General features: G+C 42.6%; 1 protein-coding gene across 2 annotated transcripts in view; it reads left to right on the top strand.

Moving 5' to 3' along the window:
* Positions 1 to 6,304: 6,304 nt before the first annotated feature.
* slc12a1 (solute carrier family 12 member 1) overlaps positions 6,305 to 22,300 on the top strand; it is a 145,562-nt gene continuing 129,566 nt past the window's right edge. For both annotated transcript variants that reach the window (XM_068015329.1, XM_068015328.1), the window contains exons 1-3: positions 6,305 to 6,913; positions 18,547 to 18,672; positions 19,615 to 19,690. In XM_068015329.1, coding sequence (XP_067871430.1) covers positions 6,539 to 6,913; positions 18,547 to 18,672; positions 19,615 to 19,690 — 577 coding nt within the window. In that variant the 5' untranslated portion in view covers positions 6,305 to 6,538. The remainder of the gene's footprint in view (positions 6,914 to 18,546; positions 18,673 to 19,614; positions 19,691 to 22,300) is intronic.

Here is a 22,300-nt window from a genome sequence, read left to right as displayed (position 1 = left end):
GAGCACCTGGAGGAAACCCACGCAGACACAGAGAGAACTTGCAAACTCCACACAGGCAGTACCCAGAATTGAACCCGGGTTGCTGGAGCTGTGAGGCTGCGGTGCTAACCACTTTTATCAGGTCACCTCTAACTCTATGCTTCTCTAAAATAAATAGACCAAGTTCCTTTAGCCTATGTGACTAGCTGAGATTTTTAAGCTAGGAATCATTTTTGTAGCTCTCCACTGGACCTTTACGATGCTATTGTATCACCCATCAAACTGGGCACAGTACTCTAGATGCTGACCAGTGATTTGTATAATGTCAAAATGGTGTCCTTTGTTTTATAATTTTGGCTATAGCAGTTTGGCAACAGGCGCCAATGCTGAAAACAACCATTCACAGCGTCATTTGGCAGCTTCACATGTGCCACCTGTGGCAGAACCTGCCTGTCAAGGATTGACCTTCACAGCCATCAGCAAAGGTGCACTAAGCGAAGACACCCCACCAAAATGGATTGTTTGCTGTGTGTCCATCATCTTTTGTAGATGCAAGGATGCCAACCAGATTTATACGGAGTGGTTATGTTAATACAACCTAATATCCTGTTGGCTTTAGCTATGATTTCGCTACATTGGTCATCAACCTTTAGTGATCCATGTGCAGTAACACTAAGATCATCTTCTGTTTCAACCTCTTTCAGTATTGTTTTCTGCAAATGATTTGTGTATTCTGTGTTGGCTCTACCAACGTGCATGACACAACATTTATCTAAATTAAATACCATTTGTCAATGTGTGGCTCACTCCCCTGGCACATATATATTATTTTGGATTTGATTGCACTCCTCTACTGCCTTACAGCAACCTGGAATTTAACGTGCAGGCTGAGCACAAGTTGGCCCCTTTAAGTTGCTGCACATATGCGGCTGAGCAACAAAATTTCAAAGGCCTGTGCACTTAAATGAATATGCCACGCACAACAAAAACTTTAGAGCAGAAGTTGCTGCATAGATCGTGGTATCAGCTGAAAATTTACTTAGCATACTCTCAACAATGCTGTCCAGACCATTAAAGACCATGAAGAGTATTAGATCACTGGCCTCCTCCTGTGCTGTAACAATTCTGTGAAGTTCTATGAGTAACATGTCTCCGAGCTGAACCATATCTGTTTACTACAACCTTTTGGCTGTGGCTATGGAGCCAATTCCTAATCCTGTGTTTCAAGTTTCTACTGAAACTACAAATTCTATCTTGTGAAGTAAACTAGTGTGACATACCTTATCGAAGGCTTTTTTAAAGTCTACCAGATTTCACTCATCTACCCTCGTGACTTCCTCAAAGAACTCTATCAAATTTGTTCGACATCATTGGCACTTGATTGTCACCCCATTCACCACCTTCAACAATCACTCCCTCCACCACCGGCGCACAGCGACAGCAGTGTATATCATCTACAAGATGCACTGCAGCAACTCACCAAGGCTCCTTCAACACTTTCCAAACCTGCGACCTCTATCACCTAGAAGGATAAGGACACCAGGAAGACCACCACCTGCAAGTTCCCCTCCAAGTCACACACCATCCTGACTTGGAACTATATTGCCATTCCTTCACTGTCGCTGGGTCAAAATCCTGGAACTCCCATCCTAACAGCACTGTGGATGTACCTACCCCACATGGACTGCAGCGGTTCAAGAAGGTGGCTCACCACCACCTTCTCAAGGGCAATTAGGGATGGGCAATAAATGCTGGCCTAGCCAGCGACACCCACATCCCACAAATGAATAAAAAAACCTATTATTTCTGAAGCTATGTTCTGAATTTCTAATGGCCTTTTCCACTTCCCAGTTATAATAAAGGGCATACCTTATGATCCCTTCTAGCTTTTTCCTAATTATGGATGGCAGGCTGATAGTCCTGTAGTTCCATGGCTCTGATGTGCCCCGCTTTTGAAAATAAGAACAACACAAGCTAGCTTCCAGTTTAAGGAATTTTAGGGCCAGGTGGAAATCTGATGACCCTTTGTGAGACAGATGGAAATGTGGCTATGTGATGCCATTGGGGCTGCAGAGATTCCCTGCTGCAGAGTAAAGAGCATTGTTGATGTAAAGAGTGCCAGGTAACTACCATCCATGAGTGCAACCCTAACTTGTATTGAGGGGTGCATTTACACTATGCTTTAATGCCTGTGCAAAGTAGCTTCCACCTTGCACCGATTCGAAGGGTGCCACATAAATCCAGAATTAGAACTTTACGAGCTAGAGAAAGGAATGTGAAAATTCCTCCTCTATGGTGTCTCACATTTCTGCTGTCTGACCCAGCATTACATGTAAATCCAGAAAGGTGCCAAATCAGAAACTGAAGCAAGAGTGATCTGGCTTGGAGTCCTCAATACTTCTGACAGGTCTTGGCTCAATGGTAGCATTCTCACTTCTGAGTCAGAAAGGTACATGTTCAAGCCCCGTTCCAGAGACTCAAATACATAATCCACGCTGAAACTTCAGTGTAGTACTAAGAAAGTGCTGCACTGTCAGAGATGCCTTCTTTCAGATGAGACTTCAATCCAAGTCCCCTTGGGTGGGTGTAAAAGATTCTATGACAGTGGCGTTCTCCCTCGTGTCCCACATACATTTATGTCTCAAGTAACATCACTGAAACAGATAATTTGGTCATTAACTCATTTACTGTTGGTGAGATCACGCAAATTGGCTGTGTTTCCGACAACAGTGACTACACTTCAGAAGTACTTCATTGGTTTAAAGTGTTTTGGGAGGTTCTGAGGTTGTGAAAGGTGCTATATAAAAACAAGGCTTTCTTTCTGTTATACCTTGGAATGTTTTGACTGTATGGACTACCTCTGCACTAGCTAAATATTAAAATTAACTGCTGGGAGACAAGCTGTACTCTTAAGTGTAATACATGTACAGGGGCTCTCTTCTGGGCAGCAACAATAAGCCTGCAACAATAATTTTAACGTAAGCTGCCTGGCGGGTTTAAGACGAATGCCCGTTTTACCCCTGTCGGAGTTCACTCTACACTGAAGTAAAGTCTGGTCCAGGGAAGGTAGTGCCTGGCTGAAACCAGAACAGCGGCAGTTTCACACGATAGCCATAACATTTCAACTACAATCACACATTTATTTGGATTTGACAGATGCATGTTAAGGTTGCAGACTGGGCTTTTATTCACCACTGTTACAATGAAGTAGGGCCATGGCTCACTTCATTGTTGTAAATAGCCGCTTTATTTTAAAATATTGACCGGGACCCATTTGCAAATTGACCCATGTATGGAGAAGTATGGGTAGAGTTGGCATTAAATATTTCATACTTGACAAGTAGTTGAGTGAAAAAAATAGGTCTTCCTTTCTTAAATGGTGCACTTTTCTCATCGATCTGTCTGAACCTGATTTGTTTCTAAGTGAAATAAAGGACTGATTTGATTCTAGATGGACAAATCCACACAGTCCCTCACCCTATAAAGAGTACCAAAGTGAGTGATGTATGCTGGAGTCGGCAGGTTATTTTAGCCTTTTAATATATATATATATATATATATATTTGTTTTTTCTCCTGATGTTTTCAAAATTTAGCTCAGAGTTGAACTGATTCGACCTAAATCATATTGATCTGGAATTTCCAAAACTGACCATGTAGGGGTCAGGAATGTAAGGTTAGGGCGAACCGCAAGTGTGAATTTTAAGTTTATGTGTCAAGTTACCGAATAATTGAGTGAAAACGCCGCAGGAACTCTGAGCCTGTGACTTGACTTCTGTTTCACCCTCCCCATGTCAAAGTACCTCTTGAAATTCCAAGAATTCAGCCACAATTGAAAAGAGACGTGTTCACCCACTGAAATTCACTTCCTCATGATATGCAAATAAACAATGATTACGATGTTAAATCTTTGCAGGGAACCGAAATAACAATACCTGTGAGGGGTCGCACATTTAAAAACAAAATCAGTGTTGAATTTTGGTTTTTTTTTATCCTTCTTGCGGTCACTTTGTGCTTGCAAATAATTTACAAACAAAAAAGCTGATTGGAATAGAAAACTTGAGTCCTAACCCATTAGCCCTGATATTATACTAGCTGACAAACTCATTGCTGCCTTTTATTATAAACCTTTCGCTAAAATGGGAAACGGAATTTCAGAGCAAAGTGCTCAGCGTTTGAAGGCTATCTATCTTCGAGGATATTAATATGTTATAGCAGTTACCCTCCTCAATGCTATTTGAAATTTGGCTGGTATTGTCCTCACAGCTAGTGTTGCATTCATAATTACTAGAAAACAACTGGTTGTACAATTAAAAGCGAAGTGCGTGATGGAGATAAGTTGTGTTAATTTATTTAGAGAATACAATATAATACTGGAAACAAATAGGAGATACTGAAAATGGGTTTAACGCTCAGTTGACGTCTCTTTCTCTCTCTTCCTATTGGTTTCATTCCCTTTCTCCCGTCTAGATTACAATAGTCTGTCCCTAACATTTTTAATGTTGCGAATGTACCCGAGTTGTTTATCTTTTTCCAACTTTATGGTAAAATTCCTCTCTGCTCCATCCCACCCACCACTATCCTCCTCCCCCACCCCCAAGCCCTACTTCTCCCCCCTCAAGCCCTATTTCTCAGCAGTTTTCTTACAATAAAAACCCGTCTAGCTATCCACTGGTTATTAGACTATTAAAACTGTCCCTGAATTACATTGCGCCTTGTGTCCCATTCCTCACTCGGTTTATAAATCATAAGATTCATTTGATTGTATTTCCTATTTTTGCATCTCCAATGGAGCGTCGCCAAACTGGTCAAACACAATAGACGATCCTTTAAAACGTGCCGACAAGCTGAATTGTATATTTGCAACTGAAATTAAACATTTTAGCAGCGAGGCAGTTAATGTCAATGTGTTCCAATCGGCTGACAGAGAACATTAAACCCAGGCTCCCAGCAATTAAAATAGAGTTTAGCTTTTTTTGAAACATCAATATATATGGCCACAATAAAGTTAACAACATTGATGGAAAAAATCGCCTTTTGGAAAGCTGATGTAGTTTTGTATATAACTGACTGGCACTTTACATTTCTCACAATATTTCTCTTGATCGAATAGCAAACATTTCAAGTGGGGCTTTACACTGGGTAGAGGCGACACTTTATGACTAGAAAACGGTAACAAAATGAATCGCTTTCCTTGCAAATGATCAAATCTCAGAGTTGCTCTTCTCGGTTAGAGAAGTTTTACAACTCTCAATCAGCTCATGTCCCTGATTAAAAAAGTTCCCCGGGGGTCACTCAAGTTCTTTACAGTGTGTGACATATAACCACAATTAATTTATTGTACGTCTTAAATTCAAATAATTGTACTTGCTGAAGATATTAATCAAACTGTATTATTAAAGTTGTCAAATAAAGTGGATCTTAATTAAAATGATGGGAGAAATTGCCAGATGAGTGAATGCATGAATTTGTCTAGGCAACTTTAACATAGATCCTCTTTCGCAGTAAAAGATACCTAGTAATATGAATATACCATATGCACAGAGACCAGACAAAATGGGAACCTACCTTTCTGTTTGATCCCTTGCTTGTCTTTCGTGTCTCATTATTTTTATTCGTCAGGAATGGCGAATTATGTTAGATATAAAAACACATTTAGATTCGATTCTAGAATTACAACTTTACATAATTCGTAGCGGGGGCGGGGGAGTAATTATAGGTTATTTCTGTAAATCTTTCGAAAAGGAATTAAACTCTTGTACAATTGAGTTTCCTCTCAAAAAAATGTTTAAGCAACGAGTTGTTGTGATCAGGAATGCTCTGCCTGAAAAGAGTGGTGGAAGCAGGTTCAATAATAACTTTCAAAAGTGATTTGGATAAATACTTGAAATGTAACACTTGCAGGAGGCTGGGGAAGAGGGGCCGGGGAGTGGGACCAGTGGGATAGCTCTTTCAAAGAGCCGGCACAGACGCGATGGGCCGAATGGGCTCCTACTGTGCTGTATGATTCCATGTAGTTTGCAGATGGCTTCCCAACATTTCGTTGTACTAATGTCAATATTTTAGTAATACTTTTTTTTACTTGTTTGGTATAATATAGTTGAGCTGGTGAGGATTTAAAGGTATTTTGGAAATTAGGAGTTTTTTCAAACATACGCTCACATACGTATACATATCACTATTTGAGTGGAAATGCTCAGCAAAGGAATGGAGAAAGCCCATTGGTGTAGCCGAGGGCGCTCTCAGCCAATCCGGCAACAAATCGGTGCAGGCTGATGCGCATGTGCGAGCCAGTGGCTGCCGCTATAAAATGAGCGGGAAAGCGCTCGCGCGCTGGGTTGTTGTTAGAAGTGGTTGAGGGAAGAAGTGTGAGGGAGTGGAAACGAAGTTACGATAATAATTATAACAACAAATAAAACAACGTCCAGGGGATCCGGAGGGGAGTTGGCTGGCGGAAAGTGATATTAGTGCGAGTGTTGGAGTCCCGGGAAACAGGAAGCGGTTGCCAGGGGCGACGTGAGGCCGGCGCCATTTTTCCCCATCCCAAGACACCGGGGCCGATGGAGAGAGATTTTAACCCGAGCTTCGCGGGCGCCGAGGACGCTGCCGGGATCCCCTGTAGCCGTTTTCATGTCAGGGTAGTGGACGAGCCGCCCGAGTACGCGCCGTCTCCCTTCGGAAGTGAGGATGGGTTGAACCGGCTCCAACACTTCGAGTTCAGGGCGGCTGGAGGAGGCTTCCAGAACCGGGACTCTCTCCGACCCGACTCCATCTTCCACTCCAACGACACCATCAGCAACTCCTACCTGAAAACCTTTGGGCACAACACCGTGGACAGGGTGCCCAGGATCGACTTTTACCGCAACACCGGTAGCTTCAGCGGTGTCAAGATCAGCAGGCCCTCCCTGGCAGATCTTCATGAAGATTTAAAGAGGGTGAGGGCGAGTTTACCCAGTGTACTAGTAGTGATGTTGGTGTTTGTACCAACTGCAATGGGGCCTCGCATATAAGTGACATACCATTTTAAAAATTTGATTTCAGAGCCTCAAGATGTCTTCCTAGTGTGGCCGGTTGAAGCATAGTGTTCGAGTTGGTACCACTCTCGCCTCTGTCGCAGGGTTTGTGGGTTCATGTCCCACTCCCGAGAAGCATAAAATGTAGGCTGACACTCCCACTGCTATGCTGAGAGATGCTGTCTTTAGGATAAGACATTAAACCAAGGTCCCTTGGGCAGGTGTTAAAGATCCCATGGCACGACTCTTTTTTTAAAAAAAAGAGCCGGGAAGCGCTCCCCGGTGTACTGGCTAATATTTATTCCTCAACCAACATTGCTGAAACAGATTAACTGGTCATTATTACATTTTTTATTCTTTCATGGGATGTGGGCATCACTGGCTAGGCTAGCATTTATTGCCTATCCCTAATTGCCCTTGCGAGCATATTTGCTGCATTTTTCTTCATTAATGTAATGTGTATTGGGATGCCCTGAGGTTGTAAAAGGTGATCTATAAATGCAAGGTTTTCTTTTCCTTTAAAGGATTCGAGGCAGTGTAACTCCTGTTTAAAGTACTCCCCCAGCTCTGACTGAAATATATAGTAACTTAGATAACAATCAGTTATAGAACATACAACATATATATTAAAAAAAATCCTTGCAGCTGCCTTGCCAACTGCTCTGATGTGTACCATGCGGAAGGCTATCTGTCCTGGAGCAGCTGTAACAGCACAGTGGGGATTGGCTCTTCACCTGTTCTGAAAGGTGAACTGGAATTGTTGGAAATTTATTTATTATGTATTTCCATTGCAGTAGCCTCCCCTTGTTTAAGAAGGGTAGCAGGGATAATCCAGGTAATTATAGACCGGTGAGCCTGACGTCAGTGGTAGGGAAGCTGCTGGAGAAGATACTGAGGGATAGGATCTATTCCCATTTGGAAGAAAATGGGCTTATCAGTGATAGGCAACACGGTTTTGTGCAGGGAAGGTCATGTCTTACCAACTTAATAGAATTCTTTGAGGAAGTGACAAAGTTGATTGATGAGGGAAGGGCTGTAGATGTCATATACATGGACTTCAGTAAGGCGTTTGATAAGGTTCCCCATGGTAGGCTGATGGAGAAAGTGAAGTTGCATGGGGTCCAGGGTGTACTAGCTAGATGGATAAAGAACTGGCTGGGCAACAGGAGACAGAGAGTAGCAGTGGAAGGGAGTTTCTCAAAATGGAGACGTGTGACCAGTGGTGTTCCACAGGGATCTGTGCTGGGACCACTGTTTGTGATATAGATAAACGATTTGGAGGAAAGTATAGGTGGTCTGATTAGCAAGTTTGCAGACGACACTAAGATTGGTGGAGTAGCAGATAGTGAAGGGGACTGTCAGAATACAGCAGAATTTAGATAGATTGGAGAGTTGGGCAGAGAAATGGCAGATGGAGTTCAATCCGGGCAAATGCGAGGTGATGCATTTTGGAAGATCCAATTCAAGAGTGAACTATACAATAAATGGAAAAGTCCTGGGGAAAATTGATGTACAGAGAGATTTGGGTGTTCAGGTCCATTGTTCCCTGAAGGTGGCAACGCAGGTCAATAGAGTGGTCAAGAAGGCATATGGCATGCTTTCCTTCATCGGACGGGGTATTGAGTACAAGGGTTGGCAGGTCATGTTACAGTTGTATAAGACTTTGGTTCGGCCACATTTGGAATACTGCGTGCAGTTCTGGTCGCCACATTACCAAAAGGATGTAGATGCTTTGGAGAGGGTGCAGAGGAGGTTCACCAGGATGTTGCCTGGTATGGAGGGCGCTAGCTATGAAGAGAGGTTGAGTAGATTAGGATTATTTTCATTAGAAAGACGGAGGTTGAGGGGGGACCTGATTGAGGTGTACAAAATCACGAGAGGTATAGACAGGGTGGATAGCAAGAAGCATTTTCCCAGAGTGGGGGATTCAATTACTAGGGGTCACGAGTTCAAAGTGAGAGGGGAAAAGTTTAGGGGGGGATATGCGTGGAAAGTTCTTTACGCAGAGGGTGGTGGGTGCCTGGAATGCGTTGCCAGCAGAGCTGGTAGATGCGGGCACGATAGCGTCTTTTAAGATGTATCTGGACAGATACATGAATGGGCAGGAAGCAAAGAGATACAGACCCTTAGAAAATAGGCAACAGGTTTAGATAGATGATCTGGATCGGCGCAGGCTTGGAGGGCCGAAGGGCCTGTTCCTGTGCTGTAATTTTCTTTGTTCTTTGAGAGGAATCTTTTCTGGTTCCCTTCTCTCTACTGCTGCTAGAGTGATGGGCCATATGAAGGACCATGTATGTTGTAACAACTTACTGCAGTTAGTGTTTATTTTCCTGAGGTTTGGTCACTAGATTGTTTGCCAGATGAATCTTGTATCTTCGCACCCCACCACCCCCCCACCCGCCCCCATAGTAATTTGAGTTTCTTTAGGAGACACATGACCATTCCTGTATCATGCTACTGTATTAGCAGTAGAGATAATGATACCAGAAAAGGGGCATCTGCAGTACTGTGTGCAGTTTGGATGTCCTATTGAAGATAGGTCATTGAAGCCATACAGCGCATACAACATAAATTCATCACAATACCAAGGATGGAGGATTACAGAGATGAGAAACTGGGGCTATTTCCACTGGAGCAGAGAAGATTGAGGAGATTTATTAGAGATTTTTAAAATTATGAAGGCATTTACACAAGTTGACAGTACATTCCATTAAACATACTGTACACTTATGGTTTTAGCAGAAGCAGATGTTGAATTTGTAAAAACTGATGTGAAAAGTTGAACTTTCCACGTATGTACACAATTGTGGTGAGCAAAACACCCATATTTGTTTGGGGCCCAAAATATGCTGGATAAATTTAGTTAGAATATAGAACTTGTACTTATCTTTCTATAAAGAAACATAAAATATCAGTGTTCAGGTCTTTGGGAGAATAGAATTAATTAGTGCTGGTTACACATTTACTATTTGGGGCACTGGTATGAAAGCTTATAATTTCCACCCCCCCCCCCCCCCCAGTCCTCTTTCAGGGGCTGCTTTTCTGTAGCTCTTCAATCATGTGCACATTTCTTTCAGTTGTAATACTGTGCATCATGGAAGAAATTACAGTCATTCTGTAAACTCTAGCACATGCTGACTGCCACCACCAAACAATCAAATCATGGAATTGTTTTAGGAAGGCAAAGGTTCAATCAATTATATGTTTGCCTCTGAAATGTGTGCCTTTCTCGCCTCTTGCTTTTGGAATCTGGGAATTCCATTGAGAGCTCATCTGCCACCTTTGAAATGGTTAGCCATGACTTCCAGAAGCCTTTGGATTGCAAACATTTGTGTTGCCTTTTATTATGAGCACTAAGCACTTTCCAGAAATAGTAATTAACTTCCATGATTAGTTATTGGGAATTGCATACAGTTTCAATGTTGTGTGAGCAGTAACCTTTTCTGTTCTTTAAAGAAAAGGTGCTATCTGCATAAATGGTAAAGTTTAATCAGTGATCATTGGGGAGTGCTACACAGTTGGTCTGCTTCTCTGGCTAGTGCTATGTGCCAGATTATGATAGAAAAGGATATTTTGGCCATCGTGATGCAAAAGCGAACTGTGAATTTGTTTTCAGTGGTTTTGTCCATGCTATCTGGGTGACCCTGGAGGGCTTCCTTGACAATTGGGCACTGTAAGGATTTGAATGTGTAGAATATATGGGAATTTTTTTTTGTATGATTGTTTTATTAGTTGTTTCCACTTGTTAAAAACAAGGCTTTTTTTTTAGCCTTTGAGTTGATGATATTGGGGCTACCCAAGATGTCCTCTATAGATTAACTAAAAGAAGCATACCAAGTGTTGTGTCAGCAAGCCCAACAGTCAATTTGCTTTCAGCAATGACCCACAAAATAGTGATTTAGATAACTAGTTAATCTATTTTATTTAGTGGCTTTAACACTGAAGGAATTCTCCAACTCCTCTTTGTGAGATTGTTTACATACACTTAAACAGATGGGGTCTTGGTTTAGCATCTTTTCTAAAAGATGGTATCTTTGACAATGCAGTACTCAGTACTGCACTAAAGTGTCTGTTTAGATTATATGCTCAAACCCTTGAGCGAAGCTTGAACCCATAATCTGATTAAGAGGCAAGGCTGCTACTGCTGAGCCAGGCTGTCACTTGGGATTGTAAATTTGACTCTTGCGTCTTTGAACTCTTGAATAATGATCTCCTCCTCTCTCATAGCTAGCATTGCCATACTTAATGAGACCTTTGAGTTCACTGAAAGATTTGTATTATCAGTTAACATCTCTTGTTCTGCTCACCACTGGAGCTGCTGGCTCCTCCAGTGCTGTAGTAAATATTTAAATGGAAAGGATTCCCAATGTATTAGAGTGAAATAAATCCAACTGCTGTTCAACAAACAGTTAAAAATGTCAGTGCAGCTGTGTTTTTCTATAAGCAAATTTAGGAGTAATGGGCAAAAGTTGTCAGATGAATTAACATCAAATTGTAAAATGAATAACTTTTGATACCCATTCAGTACACAAGCTCGTTCTGACAACAAAATAAATCGCTTTAGACTGCTTAATGCAGACTGCAAATGGAATATATTCCATTCTCCATTACTAAAGATGCTCGTTTCAAGGCCAACTTAATCAAATATTTAGAGAGGAAAGAATGAAAATATTACTTACAAGAAAAAATTATTGGAGGTTTGTCAGAAATGTGACTGTACTTAGACTGCTAAGATATAAGTGCAGGGACTTGCTGGTCTTTACATTACAAAGTTTGTGCTGGACTGGATTTTGGAATTCATACCTTCCTCTCACATATTGTACTACTGAAAGGAACTACACCATTTGGCTGAGAGTTTCATGCTGGTATTGGAACCGGTGGAGTTGATTTTTCACCCATATGACTCAGCCACCACACACGAACAATCAGGTTAGCAAGGCTAGGAGCTGGAGTTTACAGACCCCACGGCATCGGGTTTCGTGTCGGTGCGGGGGGAGGGCGTGGAAAATGCCTCCGAGAGAGGGCCCGATGCTGGGAGGGTCAGATCCGATATTGCCAGCAGTGACGAAGCCTCATGGCGGCCCACCCACTGCTCGGCGATGGGAATACATTTGCATATTTAAATAAATTAAAAGCAATTAATTAAGCGCACTTTGCGCTGCCGCCTTGCGTCCTGCTGCAATCTTGCCACTAGCCGGCACTCCCGTGCCTTTGGAGCCCCGTCTAGGAAAATGAGGCGGAACACCTGTGGGGAGGAGGTCGGCTTCTCAGTGTATGGTGGGGGGTTTGGTTGTGGGGCCAAAGTAAAATCATTGGTGTAGGGCATGTTGGGAAGAGTTTGAGGTTAAAGTTAAGGCACTTTGTGGTGGGGGGGGGGGGGGGGGTGAAAGGTCACGTAAACAAGGTATATGTTTTGTTTGGGACAGGACCAGTAATTAATTTTATGGTTATTGGGGGGGGGAGAGGGGCAAAATAAAAGTATTTAATATTTCTTTCACTGTATCTTTAAATATTTAAATTTAATGGTAGGGCTCAAAGCCCTTTAAAAATGGCGTCAACGCTTGCGCACAGGCAGCTGACACCATTGCTGGAGACGGACAGCCCGTCCCTTCCACTTGATCGGGAGGGTGGTCCGCCCCGACTATTCAAATGAGCCACCGTGCTTACAATCAAGGTGGCTCCGCAACGTACGTCCCGCACGGTGGACCGCTATTATTTTTGCTGGCAGTGGGATTATAAATTTCAGCCCTAGGTGTCTGCCTCTATAACAAAATAGGAGCAGGGAGTAGGCCATAGCCCCTTGAATCTTCGGTGCCATTCAAAAGATCATGGCTGATCTACTTTAATTCAACTCCCAACCTATTGCTGTATCCACTAAAATAAAAACCAAAACATCAGATGAAAGTTTGCAGACCTGAAATATTAACTCTGCTTCTGTTTCCACAGATGCTGCCTGACCTGCTGAGTATTTCCAGTTCTTTGTTTCTATCCCTGTATCCCTTGGTTCCCTTAGCGTTCAAAAATATGTTGATCGATGTCTTGAATATACTCAACGAGTGAGCATGCACAGCTCTATGGGGTCAAGAATTCTGAGGATTCACAACCCTCAGTGAACATATTTCTCCTCATCTCAGTCCTGAATGACTGACCTCTAGATGCATCCAGTGCCAGTGTCATTTATTTAAATCTTTAAAATAGCACCTTTGGATGACAAAGGAAATAAAGCTTTAAATAAAAGAAAAATAAGGTTTGAGAAAATATCAGGACTAGAATATAGTAGAAAAACAGGTTGGCATAGTGTGTGTGGGAAAAATTGAAGGATATAAGAAGGGCAAGAGAACATCAGAATAGAGCAGGTAACAAAATCTTTTTATAAGCATACAAGTAAAAAAATAATTAAAGGAATAGTGGGGCTAATTATAACAATATTAGGCAGGAACTGAAGAATTTAGATAGGGGGTGGCTGTTTGAGGGTAAATCAACATCTGACATGTGGGAGTCCTTCAAACGTCAGTTGATTAGAATCCAGGACTGGCATGTTTCTGTGAGGAAGAAGGATAAATTTGACAAGTTTCGGGAACCTTAGATAATGAGGGATATTGTGAGCCTGGTCAAAAAGAAAAAGGAAGCATTCGTAAGGGCTGGAAGGCTGGGAACAGATGAAGCCCTTGAGGAATATAAAGACAGTAGGAAGGAACTTAAGCAAGGAGTCAGGAGGGCTAAAAGGGGTCATGAAAAGTCATTGGCAAACAGGATTAAGGAGAATCCCAAGGCTTTTTATACGTATATGAAGAGCAAGAGGGTAGCCAGGGAAAGGGTTGGCCCACTCAAGGACAGAGGAGGGAATCTATGCGTGGAGCCAGAGGAAATGGGCGAGGTACTAAATGAGTACTTTGCATCAGTATTCACCAAAGAGAAGGAATTGGTGGATGAGTCTAGGGAAGGGAGTGTAGATAGTCTGAGTCATGTTAACAAAAAGGAGGTGTTGGGCATCTTGCAAAGCATTAAGGTAGATAAGTCCCCAGATGGGATCTACCCCAGAATACTGAGGGAGGCAAGGGAGGAAATTGCTGGGGCCTTGACAGAAATCTTTGTATCCTCATTGGCTACAGGTGAGGTCCCAGAGGACTGGAGAATAGTCAATGTTGTTCCTTTGTTTAAGAAGGGTAGCAAGGGTAATCCAGGAAATTATAGGCCAGTGAGCCTTAGGTCAGTGGTAGGGAAATTATTGGAGAGGATTCTTCGGGACAGGATTTACTCCCATTTGGAAACAAATTAACTTATTCGCGAGAGGCAGCATGGTTTTGTGAAGGGGAGGTCGTGTCTCACTAACTTGAGTTTTTTGAGGAAGTGGCAAAGATGATTGATGAAGGAAGGGCAGTGGATGTTGTCTACGTGGACCCCAGTAAAACCTTTGACCAGGTCCCTCATGGCAGACTGGTACAAAAGGTGAAGTCACACGGGATCAGAGGTGAGCTGGCAAGATGGATACAGAACTGGCTCTGTCATAGAAGACAGAGGTAGCAGTGGAAGGGTGCTTTTCTGAATGGATGGCTGTGACTAGTGGTGTTCTGCAGGGATCAGTGCTGGGACCTTTTGCTGTTTGTAGTATATATAACTGATTTGGAGGAAAATGTAGCTGGTCTGATTAGTAAGTTTGTGGACGACAAAGGTTGGTGGAGTTGCGGATAGTGATGAGGATTGTCAGAGGATACAGCAGGATATAGATGGGTTGGAGACTTGGGTGGAGAAATGGCAGATGGAGTTTAATCCAGACAAATGTGAAGTAATGCATTTTGGAAGATCTAATACAGGTGGGAAGTATGCAGTAAATGGCAGAACCCTTAGGAGTATTGACAGGCAGAGAGATCTGGGCGTGCAGGCCCACAGGTCACAAAATGGCAACACATGTGGATAAGGTAGTCAAGAAGGCATATGACATGCTTGCCTTCATCGGTCGGGGCATAGAGTATAAAAATTGGCAAGTCATGCTGCAGCTGTACAGAACCTTAGTTAGGCCACACTTGGAATATTGCATGCAATTCTGGTTGCCACACTACCAGAAGGATGTGGAGGCTTTGGAGAGGGTACAGAAGAGGTTCACCAGGATGTTGCCTGGTCTGGAGGGTATTAGCTATGAGGAGAGGTTGGATAAACTCGGATTGTTTTCACTGGAACGACGGAGGTGGAGGGGCGACATGATAGAGGTTTGCAAAGTTATGAGTGGCATGGACAGAGTGGATAGTCAGAAGCTTTTTCCCAGGATGGAAGAGTCAGTTATTAGGGGACATAGGTTTAAGGTGCGAGGGGCAAAGTTTAGAGGGGATGTGCAAGGTAAGTTCTTTACACAGAGGGTGGTGAGTGCCTGGAACTTGCTGCCGGGGGAGGTGGTGGAAGCAGGTACGATAGTGACGTTTAAGAGGCATCTTGACAAATACATGAATAAGTTAGGAATAGAGGGATATGGGCCCCGGAAGTGCAGAAGGTTTTAGTTTAGACAGGCATCAAGATCGGCACAGGCTTGGAGGGCTAAATGGCCTGTTCCTGTGCTGTACTGTTCATTGTTCTTTGATTAGGGACAACAAAAGGAAATCTAGTGGAAGCAAGACGTCATGACTGAGGGGCTGAAGGAATACTCCTACTTCTGTGAATATAGATGCAATTAATGTCACAGAGGAGAAAGGGGGTAGAGAAATTGATTAGGATAAAAATGGTTTGAAGGGAGGTGCTAAATAGGTTGGCATCAGTCAGAGTTAACAAGTCTGATCAGATGGGATGCATCCTTGGTTGTTGACAGCATCAAAGGTGTCGATAACAGGAGCTCTGACCACCGTCTTTCAGACCTCCTTGAGAGAACTGGAGGATTGCTTTTCCCATGGTATCTAAATGATCTGGGCTTGGGTATAGGGGGTTTTAAGTTTGTTGATGATGCAAATTTGGCAATGTAGTAAATAGTGAGAAGGATAGCATCACTCTTCAGGACATAGACTGGTGAAATGGACAGACACCAGGTCAAGTGGACTTTGGAATAAATAACACGGAGAGGCAGTAGCATCATTTTTGAGGGGGGGGGGGAGGAGTTAAAGAGCAGAAGGACCTTTGAAGGTGGCAGGGAAAGTTGACAAGGTGGTCATGAAAGCACACTGGATAATTGCCTTTGTAAATCAGGGCATTGAATACTAAATCAAGAAAGTCATGCTAAACCTTCTGTATCACTGGAATATTGTGTGCAACTCTGTGCACCACACTTTAGGTTGTCAAGTATCTACAGAGCAGATTCACCAGGTTGATACCAGGGATGAGGATCTTCAGTTATGTGGAGCGATCAGGATAGTTGGGATTGTTCTTAGACCAGAAGAAGTTAAGGGGGAGAGAAATTCAAAATTATATGAGGGTTTTGATATAGCAAGTAGGGAGAAATGGTTTCCTCCGACAAGTGGGTTGGTAACCACAAATCATGGATTTAAAATAATTGGCAAATGAACTAGAGGGGAAATGAGGAGAAAATTCTTCATAGTGGATTGTTAAGATCTAGAATGCATTACCTGAAAGCGGTAGAATCTGATAGTATAAAAATGTTCAAAAGACGATTAAAGATGTACTTGAGGAATAACTTGCAGGGTTACAAAGAAAATGCTGGAGTGTGGGACCAAATTGGACAGCTCTTTCACATAGATGGCACAGGGATGACTGGCTAAATGGCCTTCTGTGCTCTGAAATTCTATACCCTGTTGCAATTTTAAGGCTATTCAGTGGAACTAATGGTGAAGGAAGGACTGCATGGGAAACTGGCATTGCAGGAATTTGAATGTTTGCAACATTATTTAAAGGGGTGCTCAAAGTTGAGGAGTTAAGTTAATCCAGTTCTGAATATAGGTCATCACCCTGAAAGATTAACTGTTTTTCTCTCTGTAGATGCTGTGTGATCTGGAGTTTTTCCAGCATTTTCCCTTTTTATTTTAAATGTGTTCAGTGGTTTAGTTTGTTATAATGGCTCTGGTGTGACTAATACTAAACGAAGTGATAGGTGATGTAATGGAAGTCCTATTTGTTATCTGTTAACAATGAACAGATGAGATCACTTTTTGGTGAGCGAGTGAAGGTTTAACTACAGAGAGAGCCTTTCTTTATTGAGCAGGAGAAAAATGTCTGAAATGAGCTCAAGTTGAATTCAAAACGAGCAATATCACGAAGCAGTCCGTGTAGAAATTCAGCAAGACATGGACAATATCAAGGCTTGGGCTGATAAGTAGCAAGTAACATGCCTGGCACTCGTGTGGCACGAAATGACCATCTCCCCTTGACATTCAATGGCATTACGGGCTGCTGAATCCCCCACTATCAACATCCTGGGGGGTTACCATTGATCAGAAACTGAACTGGAATAGCCAGCAAAACACCATGGCTACAGAAGCAGGTCAGAAGCTAGGAATCCTGCAGCTGGTAACTTGCCTCCTGACTCCCCAAAGCCTGTCCACCATCTACAAGGCACAAGTCAGGAGTTTGATGGAATACTCTCCACTTGCCTGGATGGGTGCAGCTCCAATAACACTCAAGGAGCTCGACACCATCCAGGACAGAACCATAGAAAGTTTAAGGCACAGAAAGAAGCCATCTGGCCCATCGTGTCTGTGCGGGCCGAAAAATGATCCACCTATTCTAATCCCATCTTCCAGCATTTGGTCCGTAGCCCTGCAGATTGTGGCACTTGAGGTGCATATCCAGACTCCTTTTGAATGAATTGAGGGTTTCTGCCTCAACTACCCTTTCAGGCAGTGAGTTCCAGACCCCCACCACCCTCTGGGTGTAAAAGATTTTGCTCATCTTCCCTCTAATTTTTGTACCAATCACTTTAAATCTATGCCCCCTCGTCACTGACCTCTCTGCTAAAGTGAATAGACCCTTCATTTCCACTCTATCCAGGCCCCTCACAATTTTGTACATTTCAACAGATCTCCCCTCAGCCTTTCTTGTTCCAAGGAGAACAACCCAGCCTATGCAATCTTTCCTCATAGTGGCATTTTCCAGTCCTGGCATCATCCTTGTAAATCTCCCCTGTACCCTCTCTAGTGCAGTTACATCCTTTCTGTAATGACCAGAACTGCACACTGTATTCGGGTTGTGGCCTAACCAATGAGTTATATAGTTGCAGCATAATCTCCCTGGAGTCGATGGCAAGGAACCGGAGTTTGTGGTGTGAACTGAAGGCAATCCCTTGGTTGTTGGGGATCCTTGGCTGATTTTTTTTCTTGTTTGCTTCCTCCCACCCCTACCTTGCTGGATTGAACCTGAGACTTGGTTTTGTATGGCTAAGTGTCACAAAAGGTGAAGTATTTACCCATTTAATGCTTCAAGTCTTTTAGTTAAGATAGATAATATCGAGGGCACTATGGAATAATGTTGTAACTCCAAATCTCTGAAAGTAAGCTTTATAAATTAATGAAATTCAAGATCTGTCCCATGAATAAGTACTCCATTAATAGTAGATCATGTTGCCTTCCTAGCATCCTTTGAATGAAATAGAATATTTAAATATTGTATTAATCTTATTTTAGGATATCGTATCAGTTCCTGGCACTGTGGATGGTGTTGCTAATGGTGATGGTGCACACGAAGCAGTAAGAAAGCCTCTAGAAAATAAGGATGAATTAGTAAGATTTGGATGGATCAAAGGTGTGCTGGTAAGGAAATATTGCTGAATCTGTAACATGCTCATTTGAATTGAATTGTAACAACTAAAAGAGCAGTTAAAGTAAATTCCAAATACTGATTGAAGTATATATTTTTTTTAAATGGGAGTAATTAAGTAGGGTAGCTTGACTTTATCTTTCAGCTCTGAGCTCAATTTTAAAACACATTGAAGTGAGGGTTCTGTGCATTCATATCTTTGGAAAAATAGCACAGCTCCCAGGATAAAGGTCCCTTTATATTTTGCATAGTAATATGTTAACATGAAGCTGACTCAAGTTCAATTCATTGCTAAATGCAATATACATAACCTATAATTGCTTCACAACATGCATTTACATCTCACATAGAAACAAAAGCCATGTTGGCCTGTTCCCTCCAGAGAGTTCCACTCTGCTTTTCTCTGGAGTAAGTTTCTGCCATGAGCCTGAATTTACATTGCCAGTTAATGTTGCAGAGCTGAAATTGCTCTGTATTGATGCAAAACATGCAGTGTAAATTTACCCTTAGTTCCCAGATCAAATACCTGCATTCCTCGGCTTCTTGACTAGTTACTTATCCATGTTGGTACTCTATAGTTCTGATTCAGCAGAGTTTTTCCAAAGTCTGTTAATTCTTCACTGATGTGGCAGTCTTTCATGTGCTATATTAGAAACCTTATTGATGGTTAAAGAAGCAGGGAAGCTTAGTGAATAAAAAAAATTCTCAATTTGTGTCTTAAATAAATAATGCATATTGGTGCAACTGTAAATGCAAGCAGAGATCCAAAATGGACACTCTGTGGGAAGAAATAATTAATTATCTTATTATTTTAATGCAGTTGGTAGGCAGGCAAGTTCTATGTACTGAAAGTGTTGCCTCCTAGGTTTCTGTTCAACATTGTGTATGGAAATGATAATTTGCCTTTGAAGTTAATTATATATTTTGTATTATAGGTGCGATGTATGTTGAATATATGGGGTGTGATGCTTTTTATTCGACTTTCATGGATAGTTGGTCAAGCTGGAATAGGTATGTTTATTTCTTTTGTAACAATAGATGCTAAGGTCATAAAATGGGGCTTTCTGTGGTGTAATCAACTTGTATATTAACTTGTATACAACCCTTAACATAATATGTCCCAATGTGCTTCACAGGAGCAATTTAAAACAAAATATGACAGTGAGACACAAGATATGAGATCAGTTGACCAAAGGCTTGGTGTAAGAGGTAGGTTTTAAAGGGGGTCTTAAAGGAAGAAAATGAGGGAGAGGCAGAGAGGTGTTGGGAGGGAATTCTGGAGCTTGGGTCCCAGGCAACCAGTGGTGGAGCACTTAAAATCGGGGATGCTCAAGAGGCCAGAATTAGATGAGTGCAGATATCTTTGAGGAGATTATAGAGATGGGGAGATGTGAGGCTATGGAAGGATTTGAAAACTAGGATGAGAATTTTAAAATCAAGAAGTTGCTTGACTGGGAGCCAATGTAGATCTGTGACCACTGGTAGGTGAACAGGACTTGGTGCGAATTCAGATATGGGCAGCAGAGTTTTGAATAACATCCAGTTTACAGAGGGTAGACCAGCCAGAAATGCTTTGGAATAGTCCAGTCTAGAGGTAACAAAGGCATGAATGAGGGTTTCAGCAGCAGATGAGTGAAGGCAGGGGTGATGTTATGTTGGTGGAAATAGGTGATTTTAGTGATTGGAAGCTCAGCTCTGGGTCAAATATGACATCAAGGTTGAAAACAGATTGGTTTAGTCTCAGACTATTGCCAGGGAGAAGGATGGAGTCAGTAGCTAGGGAACAGAGTTTGGAGCTTCAGTCTTCCAAAAAAATTAATTGGAGGAAGTTTCTGCTCCTCTGGTACTGGATGTCAGATAAGCAATCCGATACTTTTAACAACAGTGGAGGAGTCAAGAAAGGTGGTGGCGATGTAGAGCTGGATGTTATTAGCATATATGTGGAAACAAACCCTGTGCTGTCGGATGATATTGCCAAGGGGCAGCATGTAGGTAAGAAATAGGGGGACAAAGATAGATCCTTGGGGGACACCAGAGATTGTGGTGCAGTAGCAGGAAAAGAAGCCATTGCAAGTGATAACTCTGGTTATGGTTAGATATATAAGAATGGAACCAGGTAAGAGCAGTCCCACCCAGCTGGGTGGCAGTGAGAGGCGTTGGAGGAGGATGGTATGGTCAGCCATGACAAAGGGTGCAGACTGGTTGAGAAGGATGAGGGAAAGTTTATCTTTGCCGTAGTCCCATAGGATGTCATTTGTGACTTTAAGAGCCATCTCAGTACTGTGGCAGGGGTGGAGATCTGATTAGAGGAATTCAAACATGGAGTTATGGGAAAGATGGACATGAATTTGGGAGGTGACAACACACTTAAGGACTTTGGAGATGGAGCGAAAGTTTGCAAGGTTGATTTTTGAGAAGAGGGGTGGTGATGGCAGATTTGAAGGAGAGAGACAGTCCCTGAAGAGAGAGAACAGTTAACGATATCAGCTAACATGTGGGCCAGGAGAGGGAGTAGGATTGAAGGACCAGGACATGGGTTTCATGGATAAGATGAGCTTGGAGAGGGTATGAGGACAGAGGAGAGAAACTAGAGAAAGGTGCGAGTTCAGGACTAGTGGAAGGCAGAGGCAGCTGATCGGTTGGTCTCGATCCTAGTGGCAAAGAGCTTAGTGTGCTGATCACACATACTGTTGGAGGAGACATGGGAGAGGAATTTAAGATGGTTTGCGGTGGAGAAAAGACGTGGGTAATCTTTGCATTCCAGGATGAACCTGAAATAATCATTTTTAGCAGACGAGCAGGACCTGATGGTGCTTTAAGTGCTCCAACCAGATCTGGCAGAGGATGGCTGCATCCTTTTACTTCTGTGTCCCTTGGCCTTAAGGGAGTGGAGATGAAAGCCATACCAAGGGGAATGGCCAGGGTGAGAGACATTAATGGTTTTATTTATGACTAAGGCATCGAAGATAGAGGTGAGAGGGAAGTTGAACAAATCAGTAAGATGCAGAAATGTTGTGGCGAACAGAGGGCCAGAGGCCCAACAGTTGGGACTTGAAAGTACAGTTGTAAGTGAATTGGGGGATAGTTTTTTCCAGGGGTGGATGCAGAAGGAGGTAGGGTTGGGGCATGGAAGGGGATGTAGATGGAGAGTGGTACAAGAAATGCCCTTATCTGTGATTGGGACTAGCAAGACCATATGAGATGGCACGGTCAAGGGGGTGATCATTATTGAGTTGGGGAGTTAACATGGAGGTAGAGATTTAGGGAAGATAAGTGGGCAGTGAATATGGAGGAGAGAAAGCATGAATTGAGATGGAGGCTGTAATCACTGAGGATGAGAAGTTTGGTACAGAGGCTGAGGGAGGAAAGCAGTGAAGATATCTCAGTGTGAATGTTTTTATCGTATTTGAGAGGGTGCTAAAGAATGAGGATTTTGAATGAGGTGAGGGGGTAGAGTTAGATACCCATGGTAGCAGATAGGAAGTTATCAGAGGGTGATATCTGCCGCTGCTGCTACTTTGTGTTTCATACAATTGGAAAACTCAATTATATGAGCCCTTTGTGTTTATACCAGAAACTCCATTGCTTGGAATATTCATAGCAGACCTTAAGGCCTGGTTA

Source organism: Heterodontus francisci, chromosome 35 (assembly GCF_036365525.1).
Source record: "Heterodontus francisci isolate sHetFra1 chromosome 35, sHetFra1.hap1, whole genome shotgun sequence".
NCBI lineage: Eukaryota > Metazoa > Chordata > Chondrichthyes > Heterodontiformes > Heterodontidae > Heterodontus > Heterodontus francisci.
The sequence above is the reverse complement of the archived record's forward strand: the minus strand, read 5'-3'. Positions and strand labels throughout refer to the sequence as shown.